Here is a 25,041-nt window from a genome sequence, read left to right as displayed (position 1 = left end):
ACCGTGATATCATGATCTGAGCCAAAGTCGGACGCCTAACCGACTGAGCCACCCAGGCGCCCCTAAATTTTTTTTTAATGTTTATTTATTTTTGAGAGAGAGACAGAGCCCAAGCGGAGGAGGGGCAGAGAGAGAGGGAGACACAGAATCCAAAGCAGGGTCTAGGCTCTGAGCTGTCAGCACAGAGCCTGATGCGGGGCTCGAACTCACAAACTGTGAGACCATGACCTGAGCTGAAGTCGGACACTTAACCGACTGAGCCACTCAGGCACCCCTCATAAACATTTTAAGACCTAAAATGTCCAAAACTGAACTCAGGTTTTTCTTTCCAGAACCTGCTCCACTCCCTGCCCTATCTCAGTACATGGCAAGTCTATTCTTCTGGGTGACTCAGGTCAAACAATGGCATCCTCCTTCTCTTTTGCTCACATTCCATGGCCAATCTGGCAGCAGATCTTTTGCTTCTATCTTTGATGGATGTCTACAATCCAAACAACTTCTTGCCACTATCCTAGTGCAAACCACTAACAATTCTTACTGGAATTATTTCAAAGACTCCTTATTTGTCTCCCTGCTTTTTCTCTTGGTCACCTTCACACCCTGGGAGAGCCCGTTAAAACATCTGCTCAAATCTGTTCACAGGCTTCCTATCTCTTAGGAGCAAAATTGGAGTCCTTACTAGGACTTAGGAGGTGCTATGTAGGTGGCCTTCCCACTTCCCTCCCTGTCCTCATCTCCACCTCCCTTCCCAGTCTCTGCTTCAGCTTTCCTCCAGGGTGCTGAGAATGTCCCTTCCTTAGGGCTTTGACTTTTTCCATTCTCCTGCCTGGAAAGTTCTTCCCCCAAATACCCACATATCTCCTTCCCTCCCCACCTTCACATCCATCTTCTCCTTTTGCCCCTTCTAGGATTCAGCCCTTCACAGCCTCCCGCCTCCCAGTGCCCATCCCATGTCTGAACCCTGTCCTCCCCAAAGCTCATGTCACTTCTACCGCACTATATAACTTACTCAGTTTTGTTCTTCCTCTGTCTTCACAGTCTAAAGGTAAGCTCCAAGATGGTAGAAAAAGGCATTTCAACTGTTTTGCTCACTGTTGTGAACTCTTGCTTAGAAAAGGCACATACCATGAATGAATGGATATATTTGCTCTTCCAAAGAAGACTGAACCCCATTTAAAGTAAAACATCATGTGCTTGTCATCCAGTGCTTATCAGCCCCCTGCCAGCAGCATGAATCACTAAGACATTATCTGTGGATTTCTAAGCTCAAAGGGTCTGATGTGTGAACAAGCACAGTGTAATGTGATTCACATGGTTATGGCTGAAAAACAAATGTCCTGGGAGCTCAGAGGGGCAGCAACAATCTGGCTGAGGTAGGAGATGTGGCATCGAATGTGGTGCAGAGTGGGAGTCCCCAGGGAAAGAAAAGGGAAGCATCTCAGGCAGAGACTGAACCATGTGAAAAGGGACATGGGTAAGAAGTGTTTCTAGAATCACTGAACAGCAGGATCAGTGTGGTCTGTGGGCGGGAGCGGCTGGGATAATCCTGGAAAGAGGAGGAATGAGCCCAGCCTGTGGAGGGTGAGTTTGCTGGACTGGCAAGTTTGGATTTGATCCTGTAGGCAAAGAAATAACCAGATTAAATTGATGGCAGGTAAATATCTCTAGTGAAAGTTCAGCGAAGGATGAAGGAGAGTGAAGGCCAGTGGTTTGACAATGGAGGTTGGGCTAGGGCCTGGCCATGGAGTGAGGAGGGGCAAGCGACCTACAGAAATATGAAAGGGTGACTGGCCTGGTTCTAATAAAACCCTGACTGTGGAATAAAGGCTTAAGCACGAGTGATAAGAGAAATACAAATTAAACCCACAGTGATATACGCCCATCAGATTAAGCACAAAGGAAGCTGACAATAGCAAGTATTGGCAAGAATGTAGAAACATGGCAACCTCTCTGATATGGGAGAAGGAAAGGGTTCTGCCCCTTTGGCAAGCACTGTGGCCCCTCTGGCAAAGTGAAGGATGAGCTGTCTTACTGTTCTAGCAAAACCATGCCCGTGCACACTCTCGGGAACCTCTCATAAATGTGTGTCACCGCTTGTCGTTAAGAAAGTAACATGCTGGGGTCCTGGATCGCTCAGTCGGTTAGATGTCCGACTTCCGCTTGGGTCATGATCTCACGGTCCATGGGTTTGAGCCACATGTCAGGCTCCGTACTGACAGCTTGGAGGCTGGAGCCTGCTTTGGATTTTGTGTCTCCCTCTGTCTCTGCTCCTCCCCTGCTTGTATGCTCTCTCTCTCTCTCAAAAATAAATAAAACATTAACAATTTTTTTAAAAAGAAAGTAACATGCTTATATGGCAAACAAAAAAAAAAAGGAAAAAATCCAGATGCTCATTTATAGGAGTGTAGATAAGTAAGTTTTGGAATATATGGCAATGAAATACTATAAAATGAATAAATCAGAAGTCTGGAGCTACCTTCTAAGCACATAAATATCCCAAACATAACATTGCTACTTCTAGAATGTAAGGAGCTTTTTGATAAACTAATGTAAAATCATTCATGCCACTAGAGAAGGTTAGTTAAAAGCCATAAGTGATAATAGAAAAAAGAACATTTTCTGTGAGATTTCTATAATATAGAATATGCATAGGATACCTGATTACTAGTTGAAGCGATCTTTGATTTGCATTGTTAGATTATTTTTAGATACCTACCTGAAATGTCAAAATGCCACTAAACACCATATTTTCTTTTGTAAACATAATCATAATAGGTTTTGTCTGAATTTAGGGAACATGGGGTTAAAATGGAAAGAGTTTTGAATAAACACTGAAAAGAAGTCAGCTCTGGCCCTGGTTCTGTCCTTAATTCTGTAGCCTTTGGGTCACTTAAACTTTCTGAGACTTCTGTTGGTTGGTGTTCATGGAAAAGTGAGGATAGGACCACCTGCCCTGATGCTGATGGTGTGATGGTCAAGGCCAAGTGAAAATGTGCAGAGAAAAGGGGCTTTGAGAAGTTGAAGTGCCCTCCAAGCTTGTCACTCTAAATTCACTGACCACATGCTTTATGTTTTTATCTTACTGAGGTAATAGATTTTGAAATAACATTATCACTCAATTGGCAGGTGTGAAAGGACAGTAAAGCAGCCTGAATTTTCTATTCACGGACCAAAACTATTCATATCTGTGTTACTTCCGGTCCTCTGAGCAGCAGGTACAAGATGGGATTAGCCACACAGGCAACTGATTAGGAGAATCCCTTGGAAGGGGATGTGGGGAGGGAGTCTGAAAGGCTGGGAGACCCAGCAGATCGGGGCTGACCGTGGTCAGGGGAGAGGGAAGAAGAAGATTGAGTGGATCCTCAGTGTGATTCTCAATGTGGACTTTCAGGAGAGCCTTTCGTCTCCAGGGAATGGGCCCACACTAGCTTCCCTGCCACACCCAGCCCTTGGCAGGAGCCACCTGTGACAAGCCATGGGTTCCAGAGCACAGGACTGGGCCCATCTCCAGCAGTCAGAAATCTGAGTTACATTTTCAGGCCACAGTGTCATGAAAACGCCTCATCCTATTTTATGTTCGATGACCATGATTGCCATTATTCACAGTAAAAGGCCTTATTAAAGCATGTATTCATTTAGATAATATAAGATGGGAATTAATGTCTGTTTCAAACTAATGGCCAATGTCCTGCTTTATTTTAATATATTTCTGTCACTGTCAGAAAAAAAATATAAAATTGACTGCCATTCTTAGTGATTTTTTAACATTGATCTTGGTGTTCAGGCTAATGCAACAAGATATAGAAAAAAAGCAATGTGGATGGCCATTGTAAAGTTGGGAAAAAAATGATAATTATTTTTGGACAAATATTACACAATGTTTGTATACTTGTAAAATGGAAGAGAAATAGCTAGTTAGTTGAATAATTAAGGCAGTTTACAAAATTAACAATTACAGAATGTGAAATTTAAAAGTAATTTAAAAAACATCCGATTCACAGTGGTAATGAAAACAAGAAATATCCATATGTAATCATTAAGTGCAAGAAGTATATAAATAAACATACAAAACTTTACTGAGAAACATAAAAGATTTTGGGGCGCCTGGGTGGCTCAGTCGGTTGAGTGTCCGGCTTTGGCTCAGGTCATGATCTCACAGTTTGTGGGTTCAAGCCCCGCATTGGACTCTGTGCTGACAGCTCAGAGCCTGGAGCCTGCTTTGGATTCTGTGTCTCCCTCTCTCTCTGCACCTCCCTCGCTTGCACTCGGTCTCTCTCTATCTCTCTCAAAAATAAATAAACATTAAGAAAAATTTAAAAAAAAAGAAACACAAAAGATTTAAATTAATCTATAGATATTGCATGTTCTTTCAGGAGAAAACTGAATATTGCAAAATTGAGGATATGTTTCATGGTAATTCATATATAGAGTACAGTGTTATGATGAAAATACACTCAATTTTCCTATTTAATTACAAATTTTTATTAATTTAATTTAGTAAAATTATTCTAAAGTATTCTGAAAGGATGAAGAGGCCACAAGAGATACATCTAAAGAGGGCAAAAGAGAAAGGATGAAATAAGGTCAACATTACCATATTCAAAACTATAGTAATGAATAAAACGTGGTCTTGACTCTGAAAACAACAATAGGTTTATGGAACTGCATAACAAGGATAAATTCTAACATGATCAGAGGCAGCAGATATCAGTAAGGAAGAGGGATGTAATTCACATGTTCCCAAATAAACTGCGAATGGATTTGAGAGGCAAGGTTTCCAACTGCGCCACGGCAGCTAGTGGGTGCAAGAGAGAGGGAGAGGAGAGCTTCCTAAAAGAACTTGTGAGGACTCCACAGAGAAAGCTTAACTGCCCCAAATTGGAGATCTTCCATTCATATCCAAATACACAAAATTAAAAGGCAAATAATACATTGGAAAAATATTTGCAACAAGCATATTGAATGAAAGCTTAATACTTTAGGGTGCGTAGAACTCATGTACTTCAGTAAAAAATAACACTAAGCTTCAGTAGATAAGCACTCAAAGAGCAGGATCAGACAGTTAACAAAAGGGCAGTAAGAGTGGCTAAGAGGAGGTGGAGGATGTACAGTCAAGAGCTAGAATCATGAGAATAATCAGTGTTGTTGAGTTTGTGGGGAGGACAAGACTCACGTGGATTGCTAATTGGTATATAAATGGGTGTAAGGCGTTTTGTGGAAGGCTCCTTGACAATATGTATTCATAGCCTGCAACTAGGCTGTGCTCATTCAGGCCCTATATTTCCGAAAGAAATTTTAAAAAAATGCAGAAAATACCTTGCATGTATGCAAGGATATTAGTCCTTTCATTATTGAATAGTGGAAACATAAACCGCCTGAATGTTCAAAATAGAGCAAAATGAACTCCATTATAGCATATTTCTAAAGAGCATCCATTAAGATTTATTTACGAAAAAGATTTTTGACAACATTGGAAATGTTTACATTTTATTGAAAAATTGGAATGCAAAATTATATATTCAATGTGTCTTTTTTTTCCATTTAAATTCAAGTTAGTTAACATGCAGTGTAGTCTTGGCTTCAGGAGTAGAACCCAGTGATTGATCTCTTACGTATGATACCCAGGGCTCATCCCAAAAAGTACCCTCCTTAATGCCCATCGCTCACTTAACCCATCCCCCCCACTCCCCTTCCCTCCAAGAACCCTCAGTTTGTTCTCTGTGTTTAAAAGTCTCTTATGGTGTGCCTTCCTCTCTGTTTTTATCTTATTTTTCCTTTCCTTCCCCTTTGTTCGTCTGGTTCATCTGTTGCGTTTCTCAAATTCCACGTATGAGTGAAATCATATGATATTTGTCTTTCTCTGACTGACTTATTTCGCTTAGCATGATACCCTCTAGTTCCACCCACATTGTTGCAAATGGCAAGATTTCATTCTTTTTCATTGCCGAGTTGTATTCCATTGTATATATATATACTGCATCTTCTTTATCTGTTCTTCAGTTGATGGACATCTGGGTTCTTTCCATAATTTGGCTATTCTTGATACTGCTGCTGTAAACATTGGTGTGCAGTGCCCCTTTGAAGAAATGGGCAGAAGGCATGAATAGACATTTTTCCAGTGTGTCTTAAGATAAAGTAATAGGAAAGAGATGATGGCAAAGAACATAGCAAATTGGTTTATAGTGTTAGATTCTGGCTTATGGGTGTTGCTTTTTCTGTTTTATGCTTTTGATTGCTTTCACATTTTTCACAGTTTCACATTTTACACACTTTCTTATGAGTTTCTTTCATAATTAAAGAAAAGAAGGAACGAAGGAAGGAAAGAAGGAAGGAAGGAAGGAAGGAAGGTGCTATGTGGAAACCAAATGTGAAATGTCTATTATAATTGAAGTCTAGAAGACTTTCTGGCAAATAAAATGTTTTCCTAGTGTTGGTCATGGCCACCTTTCCTAAATTAAAGTCTTTGCAATGAGCTGACATCAGGCAGGAACTCATGTTTTGGAAAGATGCTTTACGGTATAGCAGCATTGGTGAGTCTCATTATAAAATTCATTGCCATGGAAAGTATTCCTCAAAAGACAGAATTCAAAACCTCTGTAAGAAACAGGCAAGGACCATCAAGATAATAACTGATTCAGGCAAAAATAATTAATGGATGCTAGAAGAAGTGGGTGAAAGTTTAAGAAGTAATAGTGTATTTACATAATCTCCAAATATCTCTCCACAAGATAGCTATTAATTACAAAGGATAGAATAGCTTTACAGTGTAGAAGCCTGGCAGATATCACCTTATCTAAGTAATTAAAGCTGACATCGGAAATGGGGTAGTGATAGCCCACTATCACTGAATATGGTGGATGGAGAATTCAGCGCCACTTCTTTGGTGTTCTGGCCCAAAAAACAGAGCCTGGAACTGATCACAAGGAAACATCAGGCAAACTTAAGGTGAGGGACATTCTACAAAATCACTGGTCTTTACCCTGGAAGACTATCAGTATCATGAAATATGCAGAAAGATCCGTGATCTGGGATCTTGGATTTTCCTTTGCCATAAATGATATTATTGAAAACATTGGTGAAATCTGAATAAGTTCTGTAGATTCAATGTTAATTTCCTAACTTTTATAATTATACCATAGTTATAAAATAATAAGTTATAAAATAATTTCTTGTTTTTAGGAAAGACACACCAAACTATTTGGGAGTAAAGAGTCTACAGATGACTTTTTAATGGTTCAGAAAAAAATTAGACATGCACACATATCAATATGCATAATTATATAGATTATATATGTATATATGCATGAATGTGTATGTATGTATATACACACACACACACAGGCAGAGGGAGAGAGAAATATTAACGTTATTAGCATTTGGAGAATCTGTCTGAAATATATTAGGGAATTCATTGTAATATTCTTGCAACTTCAAGTCTGGAAGTATGCCAACATGGAAAAAAAAAAGAAAAGAAAGAAAAACAATAAAGGAGAAAGTGGCCAGGTGCTCGCAGGCTCAGCTGAGCATTAGTACTTCTTTAGGGCCCTGGCTGGAGTGAGAAGGCCGCTCATGTCCTGAACTTCACCCTCCTTTCTTGATACTGAGCTCTCTGTCTCTCTTGGTCCTGTAGGTGCCATGGGTCTGGTACTTTCCGTATATTTTCCTCCCTAAATCTATTAACAGCACTATGGAGTAGATGCAATCATAATCCTCATGTACAAGCGGGAACTCTGACATTTGGAGAGACTGAGTAACTTGCTCAAGATCCCAGAGCCGGAAAGTGGCAGAATCAGACTTAAACTCTGGCTTCTCTGCCTCCCTCTGCCCTTCTGCCTGTTCCACATCTGGGAACCATCTGTCTCTCCCATCACAATCCTTTCAACACCACTCTTTCTTTCTGGCTATTTACAACCCTAAAAGCATCCCTGTGGTCCTTACACATGATGTGGATTCGCCAAATTGATTTGTACCAACACATGTTGCCCCATTTGCTCAGTGTGCTGCCGTTAAAATCACGTTGAAGTTCTGCCCTGTTATTCCTTAAACGATGAGATTCTGGATAGGAAAGACGAAGCAGTGACCTATTTCATTAAGTCTCTAAATTTGAGGTCCTTAAAGCTCTTTGGTGTAGAATGAGCAATCTCTAACATTCCCTGGTTGTGGTTCGTCAGCAGCCCCTCCCGGCCATGGTAGACAGTGAAAAGAGACAAGACACTAACCTCTCCTGGCAGGTCTTCTCCCTCCTCCTGCCTCCCCATCCCAGCTGCTATGATCTCAGACTGCTCTTACTCTAACGTGTAAATGCCTCCAGGAGGACCCCGTTTAAGTCTGTTAAACTCCAATTTTGTAATTGTGTTAGTGCCCTAAAGGGGACTTTGTGTTTGCCAGCTGGGAGATTGAAAAGAGTCAAGACAGCAGATTCAAGTAGGAAATGTAGCCTTTCGATGGTGCAAGAGACGTATTTCCCTGTTTTTTTATGCTTTGAGGAAAAAAAAGTAGTAAATACAAGAATTTAACTCTGAGCCTTTATCAGCAAAACAGCACTGCCGCCACAGAGTGGAATCCAACATTCTCCCTTGTTAGCAAAGATTATTTTCTTTGTGGGAAATATTGAGGAGGGGAGGATACAATATGCGTCCTGACATGATAACTACCGGGAGAAATTTGACCTGAGAGTTGACAGTTACTAGGGGAAAGTCATTGTAAAGAGCTTGAAAGTGCAGTGAAACCAGCAAGTACCCGAAACAGAAAGTAGAGGATTTGGTGGAATGGGATGGTTTGAATGGGACACAGGAGAGAAGGAAGATGTGTCTTCGATCCTTGCTGCCTCACGAGTTTATGTTGGTGCTGAAACCTCTCCCTGACTCATGAAACTGAAAACCTTTCTTTTAGAGAAGGTCAGTTTAGGGGAATGCCGAGTGCTGGTTGGCGCAGAAGAATCTGGATGTGCCCCCTTCCATTGAGCAGTGGGGTCCAGTTCAAGAAGGGGGTAGAAATGGAGACTGGTGTGAGGCTGTGTTAGTCTGCTTTTGCTGGTTATGTTGTGAAACAAATATCCACACAATGTGCTTTTCCCAGGTAGGCTGTGAAATAAACATCCTTCTGCTACAAATGTTTATTTCTCCCTCATATCACATGGAGCCTGTGGGTCAGCTGCTGCTGTCCTTCAGTTTGTGGGTTGGGTTTCTGAGGCATAGGCTGGAGGCCTAGTCTAGAACTGGCACATGCTGTTGTTGGGGAGAGAACGGGAGCAAGGGGGTTGGTGTAAACCCATGACACCTCGTAAAACTTCTTGCTCGGAAGTGAACATCATGTGTAATTGGCCAGAGCATTTTACATATTCCATGACCACGTTCGCAGCGTGTGAGGTGGATGTATATGGTCTTCCTACAGGCAGCATGAGCAAGTCTCATGGCAGACAGAGATGTTTGACCCCCCACAGAGGAGAATGGAATGATTCAGGGGCATCATAATCCACTGTGTAATAGCAAGTGGTGTTACTGTCACAGCCAACTCTCCTTCCATTGTTAAATTAAACATCTACTTGTATTCATTTATTCTGACAGAAAACATGAGGTCTTAGGATCAGTGACAGACTGATTTCTTGGCAATCTTACCATCCCCGTGGGATGACGTGATAGGAGCCAGATGTCCCCCGTGCAGGCAGAGGTTTGTGCCACAGGAGAGATCCCTGAAGTTATGAATCCCAGAGCTTATATAGGTGCTACTGGAATATTTGGCTGCCTTCCTCTCTGCAGAAAGGAAGAAAGACCTTTGTTTTGGAATATAATGAAATCCTTTCCGAGGAAAGGAACCAAAAGACTCTGGGCTTACACACCTGCATGTAAACAGATGCTTCCAGAGGAGGTGGGATTACATCTTTCCAGAGGTCTCTACCTTTAGGGTGGCCATGAATCACCCTCAAACCCAGGTATCAGTGCTCTTTGCTCAGAAACCCCTAACGACCAGAAACATGATAATATTCATAGAGTATTTTTCCCAACACTCGTGTTTTTTAATGTTCTGAGTTTTGTTTTTAAGTTTTAGTAGACCCACATTTTCAGAGGTGGAGATGAGAACCCTCTGGTCCACAGTTCTCGGTAGGTGAATATTCTCTGGCTGAAATTCTGAGACCAGAGTGAAAATCTAACACTTGTCTTCCTATCCCAGCTGGTGGACATTATTGGGTTAGATATTACATCTGGAAACTGTTCATGTTTATACACACCATCAATGTGGAGAAAGTAAAGTTACTGAAGAAACTGCAACTTGGATATTATAATTTTTCTTGCCTCACGAGCCCTCAACATCTTAGCATCGAGTGACACAATTTGCTTACATTTAGTCCCCAGGGCTTTTGAGATGCTGTTGTGGAAAAGATAAGTGACACACAGTCACATATATCAGGGTCAGCATATGCCTATGGATTCAATATCTTTATGGATCATATGTTCAAAGAAAAGCTGATATTGCTTGTTTTTCAATGTCTGAGAAACTCTTCTGTGTGTCTGTAGAGTCTTAAAATGTTAGCCAGTGCACTGAAGGAGATGGCGGTGATATTCAGTTACCAAACTGACTGACTGGTCGTCATGAAGGTCACCGGATGCATCTCCCTCCCCCAAGTACAACTTCTACGAACATAATTTTGTGAAAAGTTTCCGAAATGATGCCAAATGGTAGTGCTCTGGAGCCTAGAAATAGTGATCGATGTATCTGTCTCCGGGACTGATTTCTAGGACACAGGGTGTGACTGGGGCCCGGAAGACCAGGGCTGGACCTCTGCCAGGCTGCACATTCCACCTGCCCTCTGTAGCTCTGGGCCAGCCCCAACCCACATCCTGGCCTCCATTTGCTCCTCTCTTCCTGTTTTCATTTGGGGTCCTCCCCTCCCCAAAATGCAGTGGAGCTGGAAGTGGACTTAGAGATACAATGGGCACAACAGGAGCTCTGATGACCATGATAAACAAGATTTGCAGAGAGACATGAAAACAGGTTACGGTGTCTGGCAAGGGAAAGAGAAGCTGCTTCATACTCTCCAGCAGGAAGTTTCATTGTCGGTACATGAGCAGGTAAGCCGTGGCAAGCATCCCCTTCAGTCTGCAAGAGCTGCATGTGATGAAATGGCTGCTCGATGAACAGAAGCTTAGCTAGAGACATTACAAATGAAATGTAATACAGCCTTGCCCATGACAATGCTCCGCTCTCCAGAATTCTGACCGAATTCTCACCCTCCCGCTGCTCATGCCACCTTTGTGTCTGTGCTGGATTCTTGCAAGCTGTCCCAACCTCCTCCCTTGCCTCTCCTTCAGTGTGGTCTTAAACCGGCAGCTAGAGACACTCTGCTCATTGCCAGCCAGGTCGTGTCACTTCCCTGCTCGGAGCTCTCCAGTGATTCCCCATCTCGCTTAGTGTGGAGACCAGAGCACTCCCACTGAACTAGGAAACCTAGCACCACCCAGCCCCATGCTACATCTTCAACTTCATTTCCTACCATTCTCCCCTCTGGTTTCTTAGCTCTGGCCACACTGGCCTCTTTGCTGTTTCTCAACAAGGAAACAAAGAAGGAAAAAAAGGCACTTTCCACCTCAGGACCTTTGCACTTGTTCTCTTTGACCAGAACCATCTTTCCCTAGACATTTCCTTGGACACTTTCTTTTCTTCCTTCTGTTCTTTACTCCAAATCTTCTTTCCTTTGAGAAATCCAATCTAGAATGCCACCTCCTATCCACATCTTAACATTTCATTTCTCATTTATTATTTTGCCTTAAAATTTCCTACCCTCTAACATCTATATTTTACTTATTTATTTCCAGGGGCTTTTTTGTTGCTCTCTCCTCTCAAACATAAGCTGCACAGCCGGGCTCGTAGTCTGTGATGGTAACTAACAATGCCTCCTCATCTCCAGTGCCTGGTGTGTGGTTAGCCCTCAATGAACACTTATTGGATATATGACTGAATGAAAAGACTCCTCCACATGAGGCCCTAGAGAGAAATGGATGCACAAGAGATGAAAAAAAATGTTAGGTCGCTTTGTGACTATCCAGGTTTAGGCAGCAGACCCAAAGCAAGGTCTTGTTGGTCCACCTAATCTTGTTGGCTCAAGATTGATCAGCAAATCAGATCAATCCCTGCTAGAGCCATGGTCCTGACTCAAGCCTTGACCACCATGGTACATGCAAGCCCAGCCCCAGCACACCTGCAGGGAGAAGACCTGGGTAAGGGAGAGCCCTCACCCGGAACCAGGCAGAACCTTGCCCAAGGGGTTCCAGAGCTCTCCCTCTGGGACACTGTAGGAAGGTAGAGCTCACTCCCTGGGGGAACCCTACAGAGAACCACCTTCCTCTGCCTCAGGAGTGGCTGGAGGGAAGGAAATGTTGGCCCTTTGTACTGGGGGATGTAGGTAGGAGTCTGCCCTCCTGGCTGGTGATGAACCCCAGACCAGGAAACATGTTGATATTTGGCCCCACATGTATATTACATGATAAAACGTGAGCATGAAGACTAGGCTGATAACAAGAATCTGAAGGAAAAGGAAGGGAATAGAGTGCCATAATCATAAAACATGCAGAATTAGAAAGGCATCTTTTGGCCCAAACCCATGATAATTTTAGAAACCATCTTGCAATCTTAACAAAGAAAACCTGAACTGCAAATAGCAAGGACTTTGTGGGACCTACGTGAAGAAAGCTATGAATGTTAATTTTTAAAAAATCAAAATAGGAATTTAATAAGTGGAGAAACAGATCATGCTCTGGGTTGGAATAACTTAACATACAAACCCTTATCATATTCATCTGTTAGTTTAACTTAATTCCACTGACAAGATCCAGGGGATTTTCATGTTCTAGAATGTGGCCAGTTGAGTGTAAGGACTGAGTTCCATTGAATCTTTGGTGGGAATCCTCTGTGTGGGTATTGCAAGCATTCCCCAGGTTCCTGCCTTGTCAGTGCCTTGTGATAAACACACCTTGTCAGTGCCTTGTGATAAACATAGGGCTCTTATGGCATTTCTCCATGCCTAGCTTGGGTCCACAGCAACCCTGGTTCTCCAGATTCTAGACAAATAAAAATGCAAGCATTGTTAGGAGATTTTTAAGAAGAATATATTTCAAAAATTAACAAAGGGGGTACTTGTGCTATCCAATGTGATAAATTGTCATACATATATAGTAAATAAGTGTATATGTTTGACTCTGGGTACATGTACACACACACATACACACAAACCTGAAAACTTAATGTGTCAGTATAGGAACAGAAAGGACAATCAAAGAGATTGAGACTCTTGCAATACATATGAGTTTATTAAAAAGTTTAGTGATTTCTAATATATTAAACGATTTCTTAACACATAGCCCTTGGAAAACTATTTGTAAGGGTCAAAACCGAAAATGAAGGAGACGGCAACTGTTATAAACCATACACAAAGATAAGTTTCAGAAGAATTAAGCTATGAAGTGGAAACTAGACTAAAAAATAAAAAAGAACAGGGCAAACAAAGTGTTTAACTGAGGAGAACAGGGTTCCAGGAGGTATATCCCCATTAGTGTCATAAAGGTATTACCGACAAAAATAACTTTTCAACACTGAGCAAGGACTGCTTGGAGCCCCCTCCACTCTTAAATTCAGTGACCCAAGACATCTTGCATATTCAGGTGATGGGTCCGTGTGTTGGTTCCTTTAGGGCAGGGACCAAGTATGTATGCGTTCCAGAGCCCCGATGCCTGGGTCTGAGTCCTGGCCCTGCTCTTTATTCTTTGTGTGACACTTGGCAAGTTACATAACCTCTCCATGCTTCTGTTTCCTCACCTATAACATGCAGACAGTCATAGCAACTGCCTCTGGGGCGGCTGCGAGGGTTAGGGAGTTCTATAGGTAAAGCACTTAGAACGGGGCCTGGCACGTTGGAAGCCATAGAAATACTAGATATTAGCTTTCACAACGGCATTTTTCCAATGCCAAAATGATGCCAGGCAAGTGGTGAATGGTTAATAAATGAACAACTCTGACTCTCTAAGGATACAAGCAAGCCCCACCCCTCTAAGACCACCAGTGACAGATTTTGGAAACAGAGGCAGAAATGCAGTTCACCAGCCTTTTTCTTCTGCCACTTGGAGCATGAAAAAGCACCGTGCAGGACAAAGTCTGCACATACCCGTGATGGGTGAGTCAAATAAGCTATTGAAAACAGGGGAAATGAGCTCCTAGCTGCCGAGGGCAGTGTTAAGCCCATATGTTTTGCATAATTCTGCCCCCATCATATTGCTTATTGTACAAAGAAAATGTTTTGATAGTCTGTCACTGAAATCTGTTTTTAATGAAAACATCCTGGGATCAGCTATTATTCTTAGAAGACAGCTCTGTTGTGGAGTTAGTCAAGTATGGAGCTCTGTTATGAGAATTTCCCCGTCACAGATGTCCTGCGGCTGGAACATGAAGGTTGAGGAAAAGCAAACAGCCGTGGGCTGAACAGCAGTAAATCTCAGCCCTGGGAAGGATGGAAGTGGTAAGGCGGGGACCCAGCTCAGGGCCATGAACACTGACCCTGGCGCGAGGGCTGCTGGGGGCTGCCTCCACCCTGCCCTCACCACCTTGGCCACCAGACTCAGCTGCACGCCTCCTCCTGGCATTTCCCCTCTGCTGCTCAGAGTTGGGGTCTGAGGAAGAAGGTGCTGGATGGAGGAGGCTGCATTCACATATTTATGTTGTCTGCTCATGGAGTTGGAACTGTCCCTGTGAGGACCAACTGGCCGTCTCTGGGGCCAGCCTTTCTTAGAACCAGCATGAGTCCATCATGTTGGGAAGAAATAGTCAATGGGGAAGCTTGGTGAACTTGGGAGTCAAGACATCTTTATTTTCCCTCTGTGTATTGCTGTTTTTCTTTTTTTAATATATGAAATTTATTGTCAAATTGGTTTCCATACAACACCCAGTGCTCATCCCAAGAGATGCCCTCTTCAATATGTGCATCACTATTGATAGAAATTTGGTCACGGTTATGCTAGAGACCTGGAAAAATATATGCACAAATGAAATTAAAAATATGCTGTTGAAGTGAGTATAAAAAATGAAAGGCTCACAGCTTATGCCACCAAGTCCGTGTTCTTTGAGAAGAGCCTCGCCAGTTTGTCAAAGCCTTTTTTTGTGTGTTTAATTTAAGAGAGATGATCTATATGAGTGGTGGGGCCTGAGAATCTGGAAGGCATTATAAGCCATTAATGACAGGAAGTGATGATTTAGGTAGTGGCTCATGAAGACACCTCCTCTCAGGAAGACAAATTCAAGGAGAGTAGTTCCTTTAAGGTCATGTGATAGTAAATCTTATATGTCCTGGAGATGCAAATGGCATCAAGACAAGGGGCTGAAAGAAAGGAGCTCAGGATGAAGCCAGACTGGTTAGCCCCCCAGTAGTGCTGACACCCACCAGCCTCATGGTCACCAAATTGGTAACAGGACCAGATTCATTTGTGTCAATGCACTGTCAACGCTGACTGTTAGCAGAGGACACCTTGCCTTTGGGACACAACACGAGGGAAGATCTGGTGACACAGCATGTTCCTGGGAGCTCTCAACCAGAATCATCTTATTAAATCAGTGAATGTAATATTCTGATATCCAAGAAGAAATAAGCTTTAAAAAATCTCATTCAAAACACGTACAGTTGAGCTTAATTTGTCCTCGCAGGCGGGTCTGTCGTGTTGTATTTGGAACTGCCCACGTGCAGCTTGGCATCTCCTGTTGGAATTCAGTCGATCCTAATTGTCAATCATCCATTCTGAGGACAACCTAAAATAATTGATAGACATGATTGCAGTCTTTTATGGGGAGTGATTATGCTGGTTGACCAGCTTTCTGAGGATATCAGATACATCCACTTAAAGTGAGTGTAAAGTCTTTTTAAATATCACAGGCCTCCTCGGAAGGCCAGCAACTCTGGGCTTCTTTTCCAGGATCCCCACCCCCAGGCCAGTGGGACCTGCTGAGACCGGGCCACCCTGAAGGTGGTCCCCTGGCCAGGCTTTCTTCAACCCACTTCTTAGAAAGAAGAAACCCACTCCCAACCAGAATCTCTACTTTCTTCAGGGGTAGGTTTATGAGTGACTTTTTATTGTACTGTCTGTCTGGTTTGGGAATTTATTTTTTTTTTAACATTTATTTATTGTTGAGACAGAGAGAGACAGAGCATGAACGGGGGAGGGTCAGAGAGAGAGGGAGACACAGAATCTGAAACAGGCTCCAGGCTCTGAGCAGTCAGCACAGAGCCCGACGCGGGGCTCGAACTCACATACCGCGAGATCGTGACCTGAGCCGAAGTCGGACGTTTAACCGACTGAGCCACCCAGGCGCCCCTGGTTTGGGAATTTAAATACCAAATGTACATTGTTTCTATAATTACAAAAAAAAAAAAGGATTTTCCCTTTTATCCATTTCACCCATAATGATATTGATCTCTTCCTCAAAAGCCTTTACTTCCTAGATGCAGATGGAAAGGAACAGGGGAAAAGCAAAACAACAAAAAAATTTTTTAGCACATTATAAATCACTGTGGTATGCTTTCTGTTATTAGTTTTTAACCTTGACTCGTTTGGGTAGGGGCAGGATCGATACTGGCCCTGGATTAACATCTTATATGGTTTATTTGATTTTTAATAATGGTAGCTTCCACCCACGTGACCTGGAAGCAGTGGCAGAGTGTTCTGCCTTTCAGCCTTGACCCCCACGATGGGGCTGACAGAGGGTTAGTTTCCAGGGCACTTACATGGATGTTGGGTCCTCAGAGGGCTGAATCAGGGACCGTGAAGGAGCGTTCTTGTCAAGGGCTGTGCTTGTCTGCTGTTAGGGCTTCTGACTCAGGCCCTGCTGCAGTGGTCTTCAAAGGCGTCCTTCCCATTTGATTTTCCTGTTGCCCTGTAAGGTGGACTCTAAGAGTGTCCCTAAGGTTCCTAGCCCCTGGAGTGCAGTGGGAGAAGTGGATATAACCTCGTATAAATGCTCATGCATTTGAAGGAAGAATTATCTAATCTCAGGTTACTTACAAGGTACAACTTTGTGATCCTTAATACTGTCAATTGTCTTTTCCTCCACTTGAAATCTTTGAAGAGCGTGGACAGATCTGTAAAGCCTGGATGGGCCAAAGGCAAAGAGTAGAGCACTTTACTGGTTGTGTTCATGTAGACGGTCACTTGGTCCCCATTTCATTCCTTAACCTGCTTGGGTTCTAGCTTATTCCTGATGGAGGAGGTTCCATCCAGGAGGTCCTGGCTGGTGGGGTGCCATGAGATTTGGGGATCTAGAGCTGGATCCTTTTTAATCCCCGTTCACTTTACTTATAAAGTCTTCACTCTGCTATTCTTCTTTGCCAGTGTCAAGTTTTGCTGCTAAACTATTAGTAAACTGTAAAAAAACAATTTACAGGAAACTATAAAGTAAAATAACCAGTCTTCCCCCAGGTTAAGTGCTAAATTGGTAACGTGTAATTTGAATGGTCTTTTTTTTTTTTTTTTTCTGTTCTGCTTACTCTTCAAATGCGCATGTGTATGTTTGATTAATTAGATCAACATTTGGTTAAGGACAGGTGCATCAAGAGGCTTCTTTTCTGTCTTCTAAAGTCTAGACTGTGAATTCCTCAAGGACACAGATGTCAGTCCCCCATCGTTCAGCAGTTCTTTCATCCGTCCTATTCTCACTGCACGTGGTGAGCAAGCCTGTGTTCCAGGTCTGTGCTCAGCACTGAGGACGGTAGCCCGGCCCCCACAGAACTTCGGGTTGACTTTAAACAAAATACACAAATAGTTCTTTAGAATTATTTTCAAAGACACTAATGTAAGTACCAGATATTGTTCTAGGGACATTTGTTCTGGGTGGGGAGCCCAGAGGAGCGAGGACGAAAGGTTGTGGAGAAGGAGGACTGAGGGAAGCATGTTTCAGACAGAGGGAACAGCATACTGACATCTCCCAGAAAAAGAGGAGTACCTCCGAGCAAAACTCCCCAAGTGACTGGGATGTCATGCATGGGGTGGAGAGAGACAGTAGGGCCAGGGAGGAGGAAGGGCCAGATCCATTTTCCATGCTTGTATGAAATGTCTCCTCTTGTCTCAAACTTTAGCCTAAAGGAAGTGTGAGGCCATTAAAGCCACAATCTGATGTCCTTTTATAAGCATTCTACCTGTTGTACAGAATGTATATGGGGCATGGGCAGGGTGGGGAGACTTAGACTGGGGAGGGGAGAGGCTTGGGCCATGGCGAAGGAGTAGAAATGGATTCTTAGAATGGTTAAAAAGTAGTAGCAAAAGTTATTGACAGGGAAAAAAGAGTTACTGGCAGGGAGACCCAGTGGAGAAGGAATTGTTACTGAGTCTGGGCTTTGGTGGGGAGCATCAGGTTTAAGGATAAAGATCCTGAGTTCCTTTTGCACTGTGTCTGGGAGCTGTGAGAAGCCCCAGTGGATGTTGGTTTGGAGCTCAGACAAGAGCTTTGAGCTGTCAGGGAAATTTGGGAATTGTCAATGTTAAGAGAGTAATTGAGGCCATGGAAGGGAATATGGGCCCCTAGTGTGAATGTGGGAGGGTCTGAGGACCTCCAACATGGAAAAGGGTGAGTGAGGAAGAACCTGTAAATGGAGCAGGGCTGGGGAAGCCTGAAGAGCAGCCATAGGGAAAGGGGTGAACGCCACGCTGTTTCCTCACCATTGAGAAGGCATGCAGTGCCCAGCGTGTGGTAGTGGGGGGGCACACAGCAGGATCTGAGTACATGAGTATGTGTACCTTAAATTCTCTGACTCTCCCCTATGCAAATCTGCTCACACCAGGGCTGAGAATATAACCTACACATGCAGAATGCAAGCTTGCGACTTGTTTCTTACCCAAACCCATTTGTCAGCAAAGCTTTAGGTTTCACTGGGGTTTTTGGAAAGCTGATATCATATACCACTTTTTTCTGGAGTATAAGACCATATCGGTTACTTTCATAGCAACGTTAACTTAATCAGAATTAAGACCCATGAGCCACAGTGACACTGGGATTGATAGGACCCTGGTAGAATACCGTCAGCAATTTTCCTATGCCTGACATGTCTCCATTCAACTCCTAATTTTTGACATGGTTTCTCTGTACTCAAGTGCAGATGTTGTGACCAGTGATGGCTATCTGGGGCAATACTCTACTGGGCACGTAAGGGACACTGCTTCCTCTTGAATCTTTCACATCCAAGTAACTGCGCTGAGATGAGTCAGTGATATTTCCAGCAGCTTAACTATAGATCAGGTTCCTTTGTGGTTGAGGGAGTCTTATAAGTGGAGCATGTCTGAGGACGTCTTTAGGTAGTTTTCTCAGAGGGCTGGGGAAGCAGATCTCCCCCTCCCCACAAGCCCCACACCAACCAAATCCTTGCTTTCTGAAAGGGACAAAAAGATTTCTTTCTAGTCCTGTGATTCTCACTCCTTAGCATTAAGTTTTAAAATCTAAATCAAATGACTCATGACATAAAAGAATGTTGTTTGCTACCTTTTGTCAATTTTATGAAAATGATTGTGATCCTCGTGTAAGTTTCCCTTTTACATGTTGGTTGCCTGAGCCAGGTACCTCGGTGGGGGTGGGGGCACGGCATTCTTCTTTTGGGTAATGTCGCTGATTTTGTTTGCTCGGGATACACGCTGAGTTAACCTCGTTGGACTTTTCCCCAGGAATTGATGCGCGTGCACGTGGTGGGTCATTATGCTGCTGCACCTCTGTAGTGTGAAGGTCAGTGTGTTTTTCTGATTATAAGAACCCATCCATGTCATTCCATTATAAACCCACGCCACTCATAATGGAATGTGCCTCAGCCCACAGGCCACGGTGGTCGCCCGGCTCGGGAACTCCCGCCAGCGCAGCTCGGACATTTGAGATCCATCACCCGTCCCTCCCCTGCCACCTGCATCTACCCCTTTTTGACTGTGCTCCATTCTGAGATGATGTTCTTTGCATGTCAAGTTTCCCTTGTGTGATGTGAACGTACAGTTGTCGCAAGTGAATTTGTACCTGGAAACGAGCACTCTGTGATGGTCCTTCCCAAATTATAGTGGAGCACTCTGCTGGGCTGTGAGGAATTGCCTTATTTATAGTTGATGTGAATGCATGGAAATTCACCTGGAGACCAGAGCAGCAATCTCTCTTGCTGCCTCGGTCAAGCCAGCCACCAGGAGTTTGCCAGTTCATTGCAGGGGGCCTCTTGTAGCTGGGGGGGGGGGGTTCTCCTGGGAAGGGCTTTCCCCAGATCCCCGCAGACTTTGTGCCAAGTCCCCTCCTTCCCATATCTCACAGCCTTATAACTTTCAGTGACAGTCTTGGTTTACAGTAATCACAGCTTATATTACCCGGACACTCTGTGTCATGATATGTGTTAGATGCTTTTCTGCATGAATCCTCTCTACCTGCCACAATCTGAAGAGGTAGGTATGACCATTGTTCCCGTCTTATGTTCTAAGGAACTGGGTATAGAGGGCTCTGTCACTGCTGAGTCTCTGGGTGGGTAAGCGAGGAGCAGGTCCGTGCCTGTGTGAGCTGGAATCTCCATCCACAGGCCCTACTGTGGCAACCCTTAAAGGAGGCTTTTGTTTAAAAAATAATTAAAAGCTCACATCTGCATGGTGCTTTGCAGATGTGCTAAACATAGCCACGTGCATATTCAGCTAATCCCTGAAATGGCCCTGCAGTAAGGGGACCAAAGCTCTGAGATGTTCAGTGAGCATCTTGGCATTTTTCAGCTCACAGGAGGCAAGGAATCTTCAGACTGAGGTCCTCTCTCCCACCACGAGGCACTGTTTCCAACTCACTCACAGGGAGCGATCTTAATTAGTAAGTTTAGAGCAGCACACTTAGAGAATGAGCATTTTCAGTGTTGTGTTCAAGAAGGATTAATCACTACTTAATCACGTGCTGCCAAATGTACAGGGACAGTGACAGGGCAGCAATTTCAAATTTTAAATGTTAAACTTTTTTCCTGTTGTGTCTCCGAGTTTGTTGTGCTGTCGAGCAGCTGCTTTATTTCTCTGAGTTCACTGAGCCACCCATCCCCTAGTTTTCCCCACGTGGGGAAGGCTTGACTTTTGCTAAGAGAATGCTTTCCCCAATGCACAGTGCTCTTGTCTGTTTACATTCCCCTGGGACTTCTGAATTGTCTCTTTGGCTATAAAGATACAGGAGGAAGTCGTAAAAAATACGTTTTGGATGCATTTTACATTCTAGGAGAATGTTCTCACTTCCCTCTTTTCAGGACGGGGATCATTGGAAAATTAGAGCTTTCCTGTCCCAGGAAATCTCAGCTTATGTGCCTCTTCAGATATATACGGTCTGCCTTGAATGTAACCACGAAGCTAAGTGTGCATTGCAAACAATCTCAGGGGATTGTATTCAGTGATCCGGGAAATATGGTGGCCAAATATTCTCCCTTGATATTTATGTGAGTGAGCTCTCCCTGAGTAACAGGAGGGAGAAGACAGAGATCAGGACTGGTGGTCCCAGAGGACTTAGTTTGTGAAATGTAAGCATAACCACAACCTCCTACACAGCAATGACACTAGAAACCTAAAGGGACCGAACACAGCAACCTTATTTCCAGTTTCTGTGGAAAATCAGTGCAAAACTCCTTGCCCCACAGTGCATGATAAAGGAAATGTTACAGCCCCATTACTTTTATGGGTTTTGTTTAGATCTTCAAAACTGAAAATGATCCCAACGTGCTCTATGCCTTTCTATAATATTTTCCAAGATTCATTCAACATGATCCAAAATAAGTCTGCATTACTAGCTGGATTTATAAAAATATCTGGAGATGAATAAGGGATCACTCAACTGACCATTTAGTGCAGATATACTTTTCAGCTTCTGGAATGATCCTCAGCAGGATGAATGCTCATCTCTCGAAGAAGCCCAGATGAGGCAGAATTTCACACTAAGACTAGTGGTTCAACTAGGGGTCTGTCTCATCACCAATTGTAGCTTTGCGTGTGCAGCTTGGCCATCTGCATTTTGAAAAAAGTCTCTGGGGGCGATTCTTATATGCACCCCTGTTTGAGAACGGCTGGCGAAAATTGATGGGATCTCAGCCTCTCTGTGTCTGTGAATGAGAGTGGAACAGAAATCTACACTGCAGATCTTTAGGGCACAAAGAGGATCTTGTTGCTTGAAGATAAGCTTCCTGAAGCCTGTAAAAGGTCCTTTTTGGAAAAGCAAACAAATAGACTTTAGGACTTACACATTGCAATGACTAGCACCTCTGTGTCTGTTGGGTCCCCTAGAACATAGATACTGGTTGTGCAAGCGAGAAATAACACCTGTGAAAGAAAAAAGGAGGAAGTAGAATTGGGCTGAGTTGCAGCCTGACCGTCTTCCACCAAGTGGGACCCCCAGGAGCAAATCTGTCTGCAGAAACACCTGTGTTGAATGGGGAACAGCCAGGCCTTTGGACCCCCACCAAGCTCAGGGCACCCTGAGAAGATCATGACCACACCTCATAAGCAGAGGTGGACCTGAAGGAGTTGTCTGCTATAAGCAATGAGTCCTTATCTCTATTGTTTGCCCCACTCTCCGGAGACTTTAGAAAAATCAGTGCTTCTGGGCTTTTCAGAGTTTGGTCAGAAGCAGCTAGAATAGGGAGGCAGAACGAAGCTGTGGTTCTTTGCTGGAATTCGCCACCTTCCTGGAGGGAGAGAGGGGAATGGAAGAAATAGGGAGACAGACTTGGCTCGTTAGATTTCTCTCTGTGTCAGGGTATGTGCTAGAAGGCAGGACTAGGAAGAGTAGGGCATTAAAACTTGAGGGATCTTAAAAACTTCTCATGTAGGAAGTGAAGCCCAGAGAGGCTGTGTGCTGCTATCCCAAATTGTCCAGAGAGGCAGAGCTTAAGGAAGCCCTGGGGTCAGACCCTGCTCCACCAGCTTCACGTCTGCCCATGACTACACACTCCTCCAGATACAGAATATTCTTTGTCTGTTCATTCTCCTTGACCCCAAACTGCATGATAAAAGAAATCATATATCTTCATAACTTGAGTGTTTTTACATAAGTCTTCCAAATGAAAAATGATCCCAAAGTTTCCTACACCTTATCTCCACCCCATTACATGCTGGAGGTAAGCTCTGTATCTAGAATGTATGTATTAGTAGACGGAGGTATGGATCCTTGAGCATCTGAAGCCCACAGCTGGCTTACTGAAATACCCACTGTTTCTCAGTCTTGCTTTTCAGTTATAGTGCCACTCAGGCATAAATGAAAAGTCATCGGAGGCCTTTAATTCCACCCCACAATTTGTTATCTTGACACCAGTAGAAAATCAGCAACAGCGAATCATTAATTCTCTACATTTATCGATTTGGGAACTCAGTTGAAAGGTCCACTGCACCCCTCCTGCCCCTCCTCCCCCTCTCCCTCCTCCTCCTCCCCTTCCTCCTCTACCTCCTCCATCCCTCATAGATTTCAGGTTCCGAAGTCCTAACCACTGTATTGCAATAACTACTGAAGATATAAGCGCTAAATCTCCTGGCACGTGAAGCCACAAGCTCTAGATTCACTGAGCTGGGGACCACCAGGCTCTCCCGCTAGCCCTTCTTCCTGTCACTGTCTTGAATTCAGCTCTACTGGATGATGAGAGAGCAACTGTGTAGTCTAGCACTGCTAGTGGGTGAGCTGAGTCATGCCCTTGGCCGAGTCAAGGCACTACGTCAAGGAGACCAATATCCTTGGGTGAATCTGGAAGGGGCCTGATCTGACGTACGAGGCCTCCTATAGGGGCTGCTTGCCCTCTGCCCCCCAGCAGGTGACAGGTACCCCCCTCCTCGCCTCCCTCAGAACTCGGATCATCTGGGGAGCATCGACACTGCCTGATACCTGGGGGGAGCTCTGCCACCAATATTTTCCCGTGAGGAAGCAGCAATCTCAGCACAGAAATAAAACTGTCCTGCTGACTTGCCCAGAGCCTGTCCCAATAATTGTTCCAGGCGTCATCCTGACGCAGCAGCCCCAGCAGACCAAGCCCCACAGGCTCAACTCTCTCTGTGAACCATGCCCAGCAGGAGCAGAGCTGCCAGCACAGAGCAAGGCTGTGGCACTGGACAACCTCTCGGTCTGCTCTTAAGAAGGTGTCTTGTTTTGAATACATAATCTGTGCTATTCTTTCAAAGTAAGTGCTTTTATAAAAAAGGTCTGGACTGTCCTTTAAACATGTTTTTCTCTCACTTAAAGGGAAGTGTATTTCTAGTCTCTTTGTGGACTCAACTTGAGAGAGCGAGACAGGTAGGGGAAGGATGCTTTTGTGTGCAACTCAAAGACTGGTTTAAACTAGGGCATGCACGTTGCAGGGCCGTTTTCCTCAGACAGCAGCTGGCCAAAAACGTGTGCGAGTAGCTAATTGTTTTGAGCTTTGCTGGTTTGAAGTAGCACGGAGTAAGTGCCTTAGTTCAGGCAAGGGAGTGCCAGCTTTATATGCAGCCACAAATGAGACGCCCCCCTTGCTCGGTAGTGCCGGATTTAGAACCCGAATTTTCTTTTTCGGCAAGAACAGGAAGTCCCTTGGTACCAATTTCTATGCCCTTCTGCTCGTTTGCATTGTGTAGAAGGAATTCTTCGAGAACACGGCATCGCTGGTGTCCTGCTGCTGTCTGGGTACCGTGCTGTGTGTCAGCAGATGTGGGTTCTGGGTTTGTTTGCTTAGCTGTGCTTTCTTAACGAAGGTCCTTGTTTTACACGATTTCAAACAGTAAGTCAGTGTGTTCATGATCACAGCTAAGTATATACCCTGAGTGGATATGTATTTTTTTTCTTTGTCTCTTGCAGGGTTTTATTTGTTTTGGTTTGGTTTTTTGGGTTTTGTTTTGTTTTGTTTTTTTACAAAGTAGAAGTAGGGTTTTAGAGTATTTTATTCCCTGTAGAAGTTTTGGATATAGATTATCCGTGTCACTCTGGTGTCATGAACTGCTAGGAATTAGATGTCAGACCCCAGAATAAAGGTCCTATGGGACAGGCTCATCTGATTCAGATGCTGCAGATGGAGACATCGACAGTCAT

General features: G+C 43.8%; 1 protein-coding gene across 1 annotated transcript in view; it reads left to right on the top strand.

Annotated features, from left to right (window-relative positions):
• HECW1 (HECT, C2 and WW domain containing E3 ubiquitin protein ligase 1) overlaps positions 1-25,041 on the top strand; it is a 400,133-nt gene that overhangs the window by 86,584 nt on the left and 288,508 nt on the right. The window contains exon 5 of the mRNA XM_042963608.1: positions 19,683-19,740. Within this exon, the coding sequence (XP_042819542.1) occupies positions 19,714-19,740 (27 nt within the window). The 5' untranslated portion in view covers positions 19,683-19,713. The remainder of the gene's footprint in view (positions 1-19,682; positions 19,741-25,041) is intronic.

Source organism: Panthera tigris, chromosome A2 (assembly GCF_018350195.1).
Source record: "Panthera tigris isolate Pti1 chromosome A2, P.tigris_Pti1_mat1.1, whole genome shotgun sequence".
Lineage (NCBI taxonomy): Eukaryota > Metazoa > Chordata > Mammalia > Carnivora > Felidae > Panthera > Panthera tigris.
This window is presented reverse-complemented; position numbering and strand designations above follow the sequence as displayed.